Source organism: Pseudoliparis swirei, chromosome 16 (assembly GCF_029220125.1).
Source record: "Pseudoliparis swirei isolate HS2019 ecotype Mariana Trench chromosome 16, NWPU_hadal_v1, whole genome shotgun sequence".
Classification (NCBI taxonomy): Eukaryota; Metazoa; Chordata; class Actinopteri; order Perciformes; family Liparidae; genus Pseudoliparis; species Pseudoliparis swirei.
In genome coordinates, this window is record NC_079403.1 from 20,643,062 (window position 1) to 20,658,482 (window position 15,421).

Sequence of the window (15,421 nt, forward strand, 5' to 3'; positions counted from 1 at the left end):
TAAGCATTTGGGTGAAAGGACAATGGGGAGCAAAACACTCCACAACAAAGCGGAAGACTTCGAAGCAAAACTCCCGATTCGGTAACACCTGGTCATTACCAGAAAGCAGCGGCTACCCCGTTTTCATTCGACCGACTCCGCCCATTCATCTGTCGGTGTACACTGGTATAGATTAAAAGCAAACCCTGTGTGATGTGGCGCTCCTGAGTATAAACGGGTAATGTAGTCATTTAATCTGAATTGAGACGAGACTACCTCTCGTAGAAACTACAACACCCACAGCTCCAAGCGTGCACGCGTCTACTGTTGACATCAGCCGGCAGGCCAGTCACACGCGTCTCACAGTTCACTCCACAAGGTGCTTTGGAAGGTAGTTAGCCACCGATATATATGTCCTTTCACGTTGCTTAATAGACCGCAAATGAATCGCAATTCATTGCACCTTGACAGCTATTCCTCGCGCTGAAGCTAAAGCTGCAGTAATACGACTGTGGAAGTGACAGCCAGGCTGACAAGCTAACATTAGCTACTCCTAGCTACGGGTACACAACGTAATGTTAAAAGTTAGGAGAGTGGTGTTAGACAACTAACGCTAAACGTTTTTACATCAACTGCAGACAGACTATATTGACGCATAGTGACTGAGATATGCCCTGGCCCGCAGATATTGAAATGGGATTGTTAAACACAGCTCGAACGTCACTAACATGTTAGGTTTATGTTTTTGAAGATGATTTCGACTCGTTAATCTCCAGTATACCCACATCTACCAAACAGTCTGTTTCCCTCACAGCTCGACGTGTGTTACAGATATCCGTGCTACGTCACGTGTATGATTCTTGTTTCGAAAGGCCACTTTAAATTGGCCGCTTTTCCGTCTAGAGTTCATCGTGTTGATGGGTTATGTCATGTAGGAACCACACCGCCGTGACCGTGCAGTTCACTGTTCGTCTCCTTCCGTCTGTGTGCCGTAGACGTCGGCTGAGGGACCAGTGCATGGAAGAGAGCGCCCGGGAACGACATGTCTCCTCCGCGGCTCACTGGGGCTCTGCGCTCCTTCTCCAACGTCAGCAAGAGGGAGGACGTCACTGAGCAGCTCTATGACTTGAAGGTGAGGCCAGCTCGTGGATGATTGGAAAGTAGTCGGGTCACAATAGGACGTTGAATTTAGTAGATCAGTGTTGTTAACTCTACTTTACTGAGGAGGTTCAGGCATCTGATTCGGATGCTTCTTGGACGCCTCCCGTTAGAGGTTTTCCAGGCACGTCCAACTGGGAGGAGACCCCGGGGAAGACCCATTACACGCTGGAGGGATTATATCTCCCAGCTGGCCTGGGAACACCTCGGTTCCCCCAGAGTGAGCTGTAAAGTGTTGCGGGTGAGAGGAGAGTTTTGGTCGGACTGCTGGGTTTGCTGCCTCCACGACCCCCGATTAAGCGGATGAAAATAGATGGATGGATGCATGGATGAATGGAACTCTACTTTAATATAATTAAATGTATTTTGTAATATAGCCCAACATTTAAAAAAATGAGGGCTTTACATACAATCTGTACACTTACAACATTCTCTGTCCTGGGATCTCACATCAGAACAGGAAAAACTAATGGGGAAAAAAAGAAGCAGAAATCTTAGAGAGAGGAACAGAGGAGCGTCTCTCTAGCAGAATGGACATATATAATATATGTCACGTGTACTGAATTAGCAGCATTCTATACATTTCATTAGAATTTTTAAGTGTTCTTTTCCACCACTTAACAGCCTCTGGTCATGACGCCAAAATATACTTTTATTTTCTAGTACAAAATCAATGGATGATGCCAAAGCATTCATCTGTATTCACCTTTAGTCAAACACAATCTCTGCTTACCCATGACCTCATCATTGCAGTGTCAGGCAATGGCCAATGTTGAGATTAGTCAGGCATTACGGGCTATGATAAATTCTCTGTTGACAAACTTCTTTTGCCTTGGTCTGTATGTTGTCATGTGATCTATCAACCTCTAAGCTGCAGTAAATATAGTATTTATAGTTCTAGAAAAAAAGAGTTCAAACCCTGGCTGCTTTTTCACCTTCGCACAGTGTCTAGTCACGTTGTGTGAAGTGACGACCAACGAATGTGGGATCGTTGGATTAAAAAAAATATAGTAACGGCTCAAATTACGGCTGTCTGAGCCAAAAGACTTTGAGCTTTTTGATGATTTTTTATTGATCAATTTCTATTTGTTCAATATCGTAAAACACAACCCACGTTCATCTCATTAGTTAACTTGCTTGCTTGCTGATACTTGCACATTTCACATTTGGGGAAATGGATTTGTTTGAAAAGATGAATAGTTTTTGTCTGCTTATGATTTGATAAAACATTAGTTTGTAGCTGCATGTGACATGAATGAATACAGCCTGAACAAATAACACCTGTTATTCCATCTTATCCCTGTTTATATTTCCCCACAAATTCTTTATAATTCCCATGGAAAGTTTTTACCTTGAATTTTGCAACCCAAGTTCATTGTACACACACACTACTTATACTCATACCGTCATTGTTGGCTTTGATGAGGATATTTAAAAACCTGGAGTGTTGTTGTCATCCTTAAACAATCTGTTCCATCCAAGCAATGTTTACAACTTATAGACATGCAGGATGTGATGTTCACGCATGATCATCAGCTAACTGCTGTAAAGGAGCCCCACAAACAGAAAGTAATGGGGCTTCTGCTGTGACAATGAGCCGATACAGATGATTAAATTAATAGTGTATACCTGAGACTGGTGTGGCACCTCCTTTGAATGGTACAGAAACATATACAAGCTGTACATATTGTGTATTTGCTGATCCACAACCGGCAGAGTAGTACTACTACTGCAGTAGTAGTAAACAGTTGAGTAATTGGTGACACCTCTGGCTCAAGCTGAGATAACTGTAATTACATAATTATAACATCATCCGGGTTATTTTCTCAGACTTGCGAAGTTCTCACAAAGACAATATATAGCTTAATTGACTGGGTCTGTAGTATCGCAAGTAAACTGACTGCTACTTGTGACAAGGGCTTCTTTATTGTATGACCAAACTCATAATCACTAATATTCCTCATGATAAAGTCAGTTGAATATGTCAACGTGTTTCTCCCCCGCCCCCCACACACTAAATATTCTACCTTGAGCAAGACGTGTGTGCTGCTCTGACAGGAGAGCTCTATCTTTTGCAGGTTGTTCTTCTTCCAACACTGTGAGCAAGCCAGTAATGTGATTTGGCATGTTACAGATTATTTTTTTCGTTTTTAATCTTTGATGACACAGCTGGCGTTCTGTATGGCTCTTCTCCATCTCTTTTTTCCCCCCTTCCACGAGAAAAAAAACATCCAAAAGTTTTTTGACTTTGGATGGATGGAATATCACAGACGGTAGACTCTGCTCCAGATTTAGTTTCACTTTTCAGATTCCATTTCAACATCCCCCCCCCCCCCTGTGAGTAACCGTGTCTGTCATACCAGTGTATGTGATAGGAGTCCACTGTGAGGTTTAGTACATGCGGCTCTCTGGAGGAGGACACACGTTGTCACAATGCGATAACCTGCTGGGAAAACGGCAAAGCATATAGGTGGATATGACACCTGCTCTTGCGCGTCTAAAACTATTTATGACACGTCCCTGGTTGATGGATAACGTTTCTGTCGGCTCTGTAGAGAACTACGTGCTGCACTGAGTTGTAGCGGCTAATGGCACTTACTAGCAGTGTTAACTCCATCCCTCTCTACACAAAGTGAGCTGCAGTGAGCAATGACTGCAGAGTGTCCCAGAGCACTGTACATGCTACATATTCATCACACAGTCTGTGTATGAAATATCTGCTGATCAAATAATGTCAGACACTAAATATCTGACAGATGTCTAGTGCCACGGCTCCTAATCTTCGATGCCTGTGGTGTGCGAGAAGCTCGACTCCGTGTCAATACTGGATTTGTTATCAGCTGCAGGCGATCATGAAAATAGATTCGGCACACGTGTTTTCTGTGACTTTATTTTCCTCCTGAGTTGTTATTGGCATAACGACGTGAAGCATTTTCCGACCGGTGAATCTTTACCGGTCTCACGCCTCGATCAGATGTCCATTCAAACGCACAACGATTGTTGATGCCACACGATGCAGACCGCGACACGTGGCTACTTTTTCCAATTGACGCAAGCAGTCACATACACCAGTGTTTCCCCCACCATTCTATCAGGGTGGCGGCCCACCCCCCTGAAATCTCCACCAGCCACCCTGTCATTTTCTCTAAAGCGCCAGATTACAGCAGAAGCAATTTAAGGTCCCTTTTCTTAAAGACGTCTTTGTTCTTTTGTTAAACTAAACGTCTGTTATTGATCATATCTACACAACAGCATTGGCGCTCCACCCCGATGCGCGCACACAGGTGAGCACACTCCCACTAGCCCCCCCCCCCCCCCCCCCCTGCGACGGGGGCAACGTGAAGGAGTAAAGCTTCGGACACCAACATGGCGAGCACTAGTCCCCACCCCCCCCCTGAAGCTGTAAACCTAGGGGAAACGCTGTACACCATGAATTCATTTAGAATTTTTCTTTTTCAATATCAGTGTCTGTGTGAGCCACCTCAATGGGCTACATAAATATTACACAAATAAAACTTTCTGCAGTGCAATACAAGTGTGGTGTTAACTACAAAAACAAGGTTTTCACATCGCAGCTGTACGACAGCACACTGAGTGCCGGTGGAGTGAGCTGGTGGACTTGCGTGAATAAGTTAGTTACTTTTCTTGTCCAGGGTTTTTCCTGCATAGAGAAAATTTGGGCGCGCGCCTAAGCCGTTTTCCCGAACGCCTACGACAAATCCCGAGCGCCTAAGGCAAAAAAAAGTCTGCGATGGAAAAAACCCCCCCAAAAAACAAAAACTGTGTTCATCACGTGCATGTCAGCGAATATGTTCTCAATAGTATGTTTCAAGTAGGCTACAGCCGAACCCTCGTTCTGTTTTGATCAATAGTAATCGAGTTGATAAGCGTGTCTTCTTGTCTGATCAATACGCAACTGTGAGGTGCGCGAATGGACAGAGCGATACAGACAAAAACATTTTTTGGGAGCACCGAAGACCCATTTTGACCCAGGAAAAACCCTGTTGTCACAGCTCTTCTGATCTTAGTCTATGTGCACACTACTACGTTTCCATTCTAAAATCAATATAAGAAATCTCTGGTCCCTCTTTTCACCATTAGCGTTTCTCCTCTGCAGTATTTTCTGCAACTCAACCAACTGTACTGTGTAGACTCTGTGTGACTCCATTTGACTGGGGAAATAATTGTGTAAAATATAAAGGCTTTATGTCTTCTTCCCTCACTGACACATGGTGTGGGTGTGACGTTACCGTGTGTGCCCAAGTGAAACTATCATGGCAGCGCCGGGTGTCGATTCAATTCAATTCAGTTTATTTCATACAGCCCAATATCACAAATTACGTATTTGCCTCAGTGGGCTTTACAATCTGTACACATACGACATCCCTGACCTTTGACCTCACATTGGATCAGGAAAAACTCTCCAAAAAAAGAAAAAACCTTTTCACAGGGAAAAAAGGGAAGAAACCTTCAGGAGAGCAACAGAGGAGGATCCCTCTCCGGGATGGACGGATGCAATAGATGTCATGTGTACAGAAGGAATCATTACAGAGTTCCATAAAAACATTCAATAAATAAGACGGAGTGTATATGAATAGATGTGACCAGGAAAACGTTCTGTGACTGATCGTCCGGTCGCTGGTCACAGCCGATCAACTGACGACTGTCTGGTTTCGACCGGTTGCCGATTGATCCGTGCATCTCCAAATAGAGTATACGATCAACAAGAAACAACAACTAGATTATATTCTCTGCATTTGTATGAGGCTTCCTTCTTGGCTTCAACGCTGTTGCTCGTCTTTCCTTTCCGTTTTCAATCCTGAACCTTGTACCTTTATCCGCCGTTTGCCGATGGTCAATATCTGGCTGGGTTTCAGCAGGGTTGGGTCCATTTCTACGTCTCTACCTTCATTCGTTTTGACCTGTCTTTCGTCCCCCAATTTGTCTCTGGCCATTTTATTACCGTGCCGATTGTTATCCCATTATCTTTTTCTTGCAATCAAAATGTCTTTTTACTCCATTTTAGTGATTTGTTCTTAACAAGAGTCGCCTCCCGGGACTTGAAAATAAATTGGGAGCCGTATTCAGCCATTCACTTTTACCTGGCTCTCCTCCCATTAAATGTCCTCGGCGGAAAAAAGTGCTTCTCCAGGGAAAAGATGGCTGAAGTCAGTGAGATTATCTCTCGGCTTGTGTTAAAATGCTTCGTTTTTGGAAGACACGGAAGTGCAGATTGTAATGGAGTCATTGTGTTAATGCTTCCCCTGACCTCGGAGGCAGGCCTGCTCAGATTTAATACTTCACTGCTCTGGTGGTAGGAGCTTTAAAAGGAAAAAAAAAAATATTCTCATTAACACTGACTTTTCTACAGAACTGAGGGTGAATGTGCAACTCCAATGTGAAAAGCAAATTATCAAAAATAGCCTCATTCCATATCTGTATCGGAGTTGTTCTGATACTGGGACCAGTATCAGATGAAGCCTCAGACGATGGATTGGGTATCAGTGATCTGACATCACATTGTCATATTATTTAGCATAACTCATTGACAGTATTTTGTTGAGATATTGTTGTTATAGAAGCAGGATCACTTTTGTGATGAAGCGCTATGTTGAATGGCTCCCCAGTGTTTTTCTGGAGAAATTGTTCATCAAGACGTAAACTCGTAACTGCGGTAATATGAGCTAATCATCTATACTTTGGATATAAATCAATACAGTAACAGAAACGTGAGACCCGACTTCAATGCCTTGGAGCTACGAATGATTCAGTCCCAGCTTGGCTCTCTGGGTTTTGTTGTGATGAATGACTGCGCTTGCAGTGTCTGCTCAAAGAGGATTCTATGGGGTCTTATTAGGAGCACTCCAACAATTGTACACATTCGGGTCAGTGGACTCGTCTCGTGGCGCCCGACTCAGCCTGTAAAAACGGTTGCACAGTGTCTTCTGAGGCTCTGGAGGACCTTTTGTATCGCAGAAATCCACAGGGCTGTAGAGTTCAAAATACTTCTGTGTTCACCAGGCATTGAGTGTCTCTCGAAAAAGCATCCAGTGTTGTGGTAGCTTGGAGCTTCAGTATGAGTTCTGTGAAGTAGATGCTCATTTACAGAAATGTTAGTGTTATTTGCCCTTATAAAAAAAGAAATTCAATGAATTTATCGGTACAAAAATAACCCTGGAATGGTTCTTCAGTTTGATCATATTTACTGATCCAACCATCCATTATCAGCCGCTTGGGTCTTGGTGGCAGCAGGCCCAGCTGGGTCAATCTCACTGGCATTTCCCAGCTCATTCTGGGGGATCCCGAGGCATTCCCAGGCCAACTGGGAGATATAATCCATCCAGCATGTGTGTCCTGGGCCTTCCCCGGGGTCTCCTACCAGATCAACGTGCCCGGAAACACTCAAGTGGGAGGCGTTTAGGAGGCTTTCGAATTAGACGCCCGAACCACCTCAGCTGACTCCTTTCGACACTAAGGAGTAGCGCCTCAACTGCAAGTTCCCTCCTGATGTCCGAGCTCCGTACCCTCTCTCTAAGGCAGAGCCTGGCCACCCTACGGAGGAAACTCATTCCGGCCGCTTGTATCCGCGACCTTGTTCTTTCGGTCACTACCCTAAGTTTTTGACCATAGGTGAAGGTTGGAACGTAGACCGACCCTCTTCACCATGACAGTCCGGTGGAGCGCCTGTTTTACCGCTGCAGCCTCACCGATCCGCCTGTTGATCTCCCGCTCCATCTTACCCTCACTCTTGAACAAGACCCCCAGATACTTAAACTTCTTCGCTTGGGGTAGGCACTCTGTCGCCACCTGAAGGGTTCCAGCAGAGCACTATCACCTCAGATTTGGAGGTGCTGACTGTCATCCCTGCTGCTTCACACTCGGCTGCAAAACCCCTAAGTGAATACTGGAGGTCTAGTCCGAGGAGGCCAACAGGGCCGCATCATAATTACTGATAATAACATTTTTAGGTTGATTGCATTGCACAGAAAGCAGAGACGGCGTGGATTCATTTTCTATGACGGTGCTGTTGGCACCACATCCTGACAATGGCAAACATATGTGCACAATACATTGGGAAACTGTTGGCTACATTGGTCTTATCTAGGCTATGTGAGCAATACGAAATGCCAGTGATTATAAGAGCATTAAGTCCTGCTGAAACGTAATTGTGTCTCTCTCTGTTGCTCAGACCAAACGACTGAAGAGACGGGAGCGGTTTGCCAGAGAGGGTCTGACATGGAAGAAGATTTTCCATTTCTGCTCCGAGCATCAGGACAAAGTTAAACAGCAATCTGCCAGTCAGGAACTGAAGAACCTCCTTCTGGCAGCCAAGGAAATTGGTAATTAATTCTTCAGCCTTTCTTTCAATCTATTTTCATGTGTTTTTGTTTTACTGATGAAAAAAACAGTTCCAAATAACAGAGTGCCGTTCCCTGTTTTTAGACTGCTTGCCTCAATGTGATACACTTATAGCCGCTGAAATGATCCGTGAGTGTTTTTGTGCCTTTGGTACATTGGAATTAGAAATGGTTGTGAATTTAAAAGGAAGAGCTTTTCATAGAAATGGGGTTTCCATTGCTCCTTTAAAGTCTTCAATGGTCTTGAAATAAAATAAATAAAGTTATACTGCTAATTTATATACTTTAAATTGAATAACAAACTAATATATGTAAACCAGAGTCGATTCAAGTTTCTCGCCAAAAACGCCATTTGACAGCGTCACATTTAGACCCATTTTATGGCCCATTTGTCTGAGCAGAGCGTGAAACAATATAATGCAACTTCTGTTAGCGTTAGCTGTTAGCTCCGTTATCAGCAGGATAGACCTCGTCGGGCCTTTTGGCAAACAAGTAGCATGCATGGGAATGAATTCAAGTGTCTGATTATGTCCGTTGTTCCTCCATGGATTGTTTTCTACTTTTAAAATTTGATTGTCTGTGTTGCTGTTTGCCGGCATAAAACTATAATGCGGTCGAAAATGTGTATTTCAGTTTGGACAAACGCCCCCATCAGCTAAAATAGTTAAACCACAACATGTATGTTTAAGTATTTAGCTGTGATGAGTTTTGTTTCTTGATCGTCATTGAATCATTGGACAAGTCTGAGTTGAGTCACCTTTAGATTTGACTTTCAGATATGTAATTGAGGTAATTGCGGTAAAAGAAAAAAAAACTCATCTCCTTTTTTTATAATCCCCCAAGCCGTGTCTAGCAAGGTCACATTGTCCCAGTGTCTCTCTACCATAAAACTATTGAGTCAAACTGATTTGAATCATTAATAAAAAGGACAGTATGTCATAACCCTGTCCGTTAAAGAAACACTATTTAAAGAGTGGAATGTTTTAAATGATCATCAGGGTTTTTTATTATGTCTGGTCTGTGTGGACACTCTTGGCATCCAACTCTCTGTTCCCAACATTTGACCCATAGTGCCATGATGTTTAGTGTCCAATCATGTTCCGAGTGAATCAGATATTCCTACAACTTAAAAACTGACTGTTGATCCAGTGATGTTTCCCAAAACCCATAATATACCTTTTTGTCAGACTACAACGGTGCACTTGACCTTCGGCGTTTGTATTCATCTCATGATGGACAAAAACATTTGACTGGACATCAGATCAAAGGAAAGAACACAACTTCTGTTACATGTGTGGATATTTTACAAATTGCTGGACATTCTAACCTTTTGACTTGCCTTCAAGAGAAGTAGCAACATGACATGATAACAACAGTAGACCCCATGCTGTCATCTGAGGTAGTTGATACTCAAACATTTTCTAAAGTATCCTGCAGAAGGATATGTGATGTTTGAGCATCTTGTGTAAAAAAAACCAACATATTCGCTAAGAAAACCCAACGTTTATTGTGGGTCATGAACAACTCATTTTCATGTCTGAAAACGTGGGCGTGTTGATGCTTTATTGCAGGGGTGCTCACACTTTTTCAGCATGCAAGCTACTTATAAAATGACCAAGTCAAAATGATCTACCTACTGGGGGAGGGGGAGGGGTCTAAGTGACTTTTTTTTTTGCTCTCTCCCGATGCGCGCAGACACGCCGGCATCGGAGCTCTGCGGCGTGTGAGACGGCGAGCCGAGAAGTGTTAACGCGACATGTAGAGACAGAAATGACATGCTGTTGTGTAGAGACGATCAATAATAGACGCTGAAGTCAATTGTTTTTAATGTCATGCGATCTACTAATACTACCTTTGCGATCAACTGGTAGATCGCGATCGACGTATTGAGCACCCCTGCTTTATTGGAAGTCTTGAGCAACGCCACATGCACGGGATGGTCAGAAAGGTCCAACAGAAACGTCCAACCTACATCTGTACAAGACGTGAATGAATTTGTTTCCGCAAGAAAAGATGGTTCACCTGGCACAGAGTACTGTACCCTGGAGAGTTTAAGGATCAATCCCATTTCTGCTTTGTTTCCTGAAAGCAACAACAGCAGCTCTTTTGACTTGTCATGCAGTAGGCCTTTGTCTTTCCATTTGGGAGGCGGTTCCCCGTACAGCTCGCCTGGTTGGCTATCCCAGAGGGCTCCTCGCCAATTAATGTCGGGCTGCTAGATCAACAATCCTAGTAATACATGTTTCATGGGCCACACTACAGAGGGCCCATAGATAATCATGCGGCACCACTGAGTGACCTTCAGGTAATCAACACTTCAAACAAAGCTCGAAGTCAATGGAGCTTCTGCCAAATGACATCTTACCATATGGACATTTCAATTTCAAATCCAGGTTTGTGGTTATGCATTCAAAAATGCACAAATCTACACTACTGTTCAAAAGTTTGGAGTCACTTAGAAATGTCCATATTTTTGAAAGAAAAGCACTGTTTTTTTCAATGAAAATGACATTAAATTAATCCGAAATACACTTTATACATTGTTAATGTGGTAAATGACTATTCTAGGTTGAAACCTCAGTTTTTTTAATGAAATATCTACACCAGTTTTCTAATGGTACATTGTGTTTGCTAATCGCCTTAGAAGATTAATGGATGATTAGAAAACCCTTGTGCAATTAAGTTAGCACAGCTGAAAACAGTTATGCTGGTGAGAGAAGCTATACAACTGGCCTTCCTTTGAGCTTGAAGTTTGAAGAACAAAATTAATATTTCAAAGAAGAATAATTTTTTCTAACCATGTCAATGTCTTGACTATATTTCCTATTCATTTTGCAATTTATTTGATAAATAAAAGTGGGAGTTTTCATGGAAAACACAAAATTGTCTGTGTGACCCCAAACTTGTAAACAGTAGTGTATATTTGATTTAAAATGTAATATATAGAACATGTTAAACATCAGCACACGATGAAAAACATAAGAAACTCCCATGTGAAGTCCAATAGATACAGGTACATTCCACTATGTTCAATCCATGAGGTGATTGGGTTCTCAGACGATGGATCCAGTCGCGGTCCCTCCTGGAAAGTAAAACATCCAAATGGCCTCCTCCTTGGGAAGAGATGCCCTCTCAATCCCGATACATCTTAAAGAGGAAATGGTATCATTCAATTCAACGTGGGCCTCCGCTGGATAAGTAATGTTGATAAGATAAACAATCGACATAGCGTGGCATAAACAGATTCCTTTTTGTAGGGCTCTCTTTGTTTGCGGGGATGTTTGAAATCGTAATAACGATAAATAGGACTACAGTGACGGCAGCAACCACAGCACTCGTTGCCCTTTAGGGAGAGGCGCTCAATCAAGCCTGAGCTGTACTGATTGAAAAAAAGGTTACATGTGAGTGCACACGGTGGTCGCTCAGGTTTTTACCTTTGATACATCACGAGTGGCCCTCAGAGTCAGATTCATGTATATGCTAGTCCTCAGGGGTTGCGTGAGACTTTCTCGTTGGTCGTCAATATGACGGACAAGTTCGAATGGGCTGTAGAAATAATGTCGTGGCCATTTGTCCTTCGAAATCAAACAAAACTATAAATCAAATTGCCACTGATGCACCGGGGGTTTCGGAGTTGACGCAGGCAAAAGAAAAGTAACCTCCATTTCGGTATGTTGATTCTGATCATTTATTTTCCAAACAAATGCTGACACTCTTCGCTGATGCTGTGGTAAAAAAAAACATTGGCCACCCTGGTGCATGCTGGTCCTGTGCCCACCCACCTCTACATATAACCACAGGTGCCCAGTGTTACCCAATCAGTGAACCTAAAACTAAATATATTAAACTAAACTACAACTATCATAAGAAACAACTAACATATCAAAATATAACCTAAATAATCAATATTACTTTACAATAATACCTAAATACAAATGTCAAATTAAATAGCTCCAACAAATAACATTGGCATTTTTTCCATTGAGAGCTGTTGTGGAGGTCTGTCAATGAAGCTTCTAATGTGTGTTAACGGTTCCGTGCCTCCCTTTTTATATCTGCTCACAGGGGAGAGCGAACCATTTCTTCAGTGCAGAGAAAATATCTTTTGAAAAGCTACACATATATGGATATTTAGTTTGACCATAAATGGGTTGAATTGAATCAGGTTAGGATATAGGTGGCTTGGGGTGTTTGTGAGTTGTGCTGCTCGTGATTTCCGCACATGCTTTACCACGGCCAGGCTCCGGGGTCGACGACCCTCGAAGATTCCATGAAGCCGTGGCTACTTTTGTGATCATTCAGTGGCGATTTCGGCCTCGGACAAAATCCGTTACTCAAGTTAGCTTGTTTTACAGATGTTGCAGAACCTTTTTGTCACCTTTCTTCCTCAGCCGCGTGAACTCCTGCTCCCACTTAAGTAGGTAAACCTGCGTGGGCCGTAACACTGGCAGTGTTACTTGCTCGTTCATCTTCCCACGCGTCAATCCTTCTTTTTTTTCTCCACCTCGTTCTTCCACGTCTTTGTTACTGAGCTTTTTAAAGAAACTCTAGATCAGAGCTGTCAAACTCATTTTCACCGTGGGCCACATCAGCATCATGGCCGCCCTCTTAAAGGGCTGGAAACACTTTATAAACTCCTTGAACATAGTGTTAAATAACTGTCTTTGCATTAAATTATTATTTATTTGATTGTAAAATGTTGTACATAAGAAAATATCTCTTGTATTACAACATAAATCCATTTCATTTGAAACCGTAAAAATAAAAGCACGGGAAATGTTTCTTCAATCTCTTTGAGAAAAGGGGAACACGTGTCTTTCAAGCTGTCAGGGGCCACATAAAACGATGCGGCGGGCCGGATTTGGCCCGCGGGCCTTGTGTTTGACACCTGTGCTCTAGATACTGCGCTGCTGTGACACTTAGCAATGTAGCTTGTCTACCGATGCGATAGCCAGCTAGACAACGACATGCTCCGAAGGTCAATACAATAGCTAACTAATATATGCACACGCCACCAACTGGACCGGGGTATGAATTACGCCCTCTGTTAAATGTTGCACATCCTTCAGATATTTCCATCAGAGGTCAATGAGTTCTACACTGCAGAACTGACAAAAAGGAGACTTGATGATGATCAGTCTGCCCTTCATAAAGTACTTTGAGTAGTAGGTTTTTTGAGCAGATCCACTTACAATAAGCCATATCGAGGTTGTATTTATAGCAGTATTTAGAGGTTAGTGGAATCCAATGTTTTCCTCAATACTACCTCATACTGTGTGTATAAAGGAAATATGAGTCATAGATCCGTTTACAAAAGCTTTGGTTTGTTTGCTTGGACCACCAATATAACTCTTTATGAAGTTATGCTACCGCTGGCTTAGAGGACTTTCGGTTTACATCGTTGTCTTTTTATTGGATGAATTAACAAGTGAATTACACATTGATAAAGTATTTTCAAGCTGAGACATGTTTTTGTGTTTTAATGGTGCTTTTCTGATATAATGAATCACTACTTTGAAACTAACAAACAGTCACATTGAATTTAGAATGTTTGGTGGACTCGACACACTCATAGAGCCCCTTGTGCTTTCCCTCCGGTTCACCCTCACGTGAACACTGTTCTGCTCTGTCAGCACTTTTGCGATAGCTTGAACTGTCAGCGCTGTTAGGCCCGTCGGAGATAAGAAAGCTGGTCTGAGGCAGGATAATGCATATTTATCTTTGTTTAGATAGACGAGTTTATAGTTTGAACGAATTACAAAGGATGTCAATATAATTTGCTGATAAATATGTATTTAAGTTTCAGGGACGATACAGAGATACGTGGGTCTTTTTTCGACGTATCATCTTTGAGATTGGCTCTTCAGAAACAGGTGTTTGACATCATGCCGTACATGCTGCAAGCCCTCCCCCACTTTAATTTCAAGTAATAGCTGAAGTTCATGAGTCAATTATGGAGCTCTCTCATGAAAGCCTGTAATGATTTTCTATTTTCTTTGCTTCTCTCTCCGCTTATGGCGGAACGGTGTTTGTTGTTGATGTTCCACTAATGCTTTATCTGTTGAACCTGCCCTCCGAGAATGTAACTGGATCCAAATAAAAAGTTAGCGTGGAGCACACTCTGGAGAGGATGAAAGCAGCCATTGTGTTCTGCTGCGTGCAGCGGCGAGGCCGATGCTTTTAGACTCTTTTAATTGGTTTAAATCCTTTTCATCTGCGTTCACTTTCCTCTGCCTCCCCAACCTTCTTCACACTATTCTCCCTCTGTCTCCCTGACATTCTTTCCTCTAATTGGACAATTACTCTGTATTCCTTTAAAAAAAAAATATTTTTTAAAGTGCGCTTCTGGTTAAGCATGAATTGTTTGGAATATTATTTAAATAAGCTGCAGGGACCTTAAACAGTGAGCTCATGCGGTAGACTTCTCAGAGGAGCAGCTGCTGATTCTTCTCTAAAGCTATGAATAGGACACAGCTCACATTTAATGGCCATACAAAACTGCACCGCTATCTCTACTGTGACTAATGGTAAGTAGTTGTAAAAAAACACGTACATAATGTAATATATATGCATGTGCAGGTATTCATATATGTATGTATTCACATATATATACTAGTGCTGTGAAAAATAACGCGTTAACTCAGTTAATTCAATTTCAGGTTTAACTAGTTTTTTTTTTTTTAACGCATTTAACGCATGCGCAGAATGAGCTTCCAATCCGTCTGTTGTTGGTCGTCGGGACGAAAAAAAAGTCACTTGCAAAATGAGCTTCCAATACACCACTTCAATCTGAACTCTGTCCGCTCTCATGCAGACGGTCTGTACGACTTTTACTTCCTGTAGATCAGGGGTCTCAACACGTCGATCGCGACCTGCCAGTCGATCGCGGCGTAGTGTTGGTAGATCGCATGACATTAAAAAGATTG

At 42.6% G+C, this 15,421-nt stretch overlaps 1 protein-coding gene across 1 annotated transcript in view; it reads left to right on the forward strand.

The window, feature by feature from the left end:
- The first annotated feature begins 338 nt into the window (after positions 1-338).
- Positions 339-15,421, forward strand: part of ascc3 (activating signal cointegrator 1 complex subunit 3) — a 169,343-nt gene continuing 154,260 nt past the window's right edge. The window contains exons 1-3 of the mRNA XM_056433517.1: positions 339-370; positions 975-1,111; positions 8,327-8,477. Of these exons, the coding sequence (XP_056289492.1) occupies positions 1,022-1,111; positions 8,327-8,477 (241 nt within the window). The 5' untranslated portion in view covers positions 339-370; positions 975-1,021. The remainder of the gene's footprint in view (positions 371-974; positions 1,112-8,326; positions 8,478-15,421) is intronic.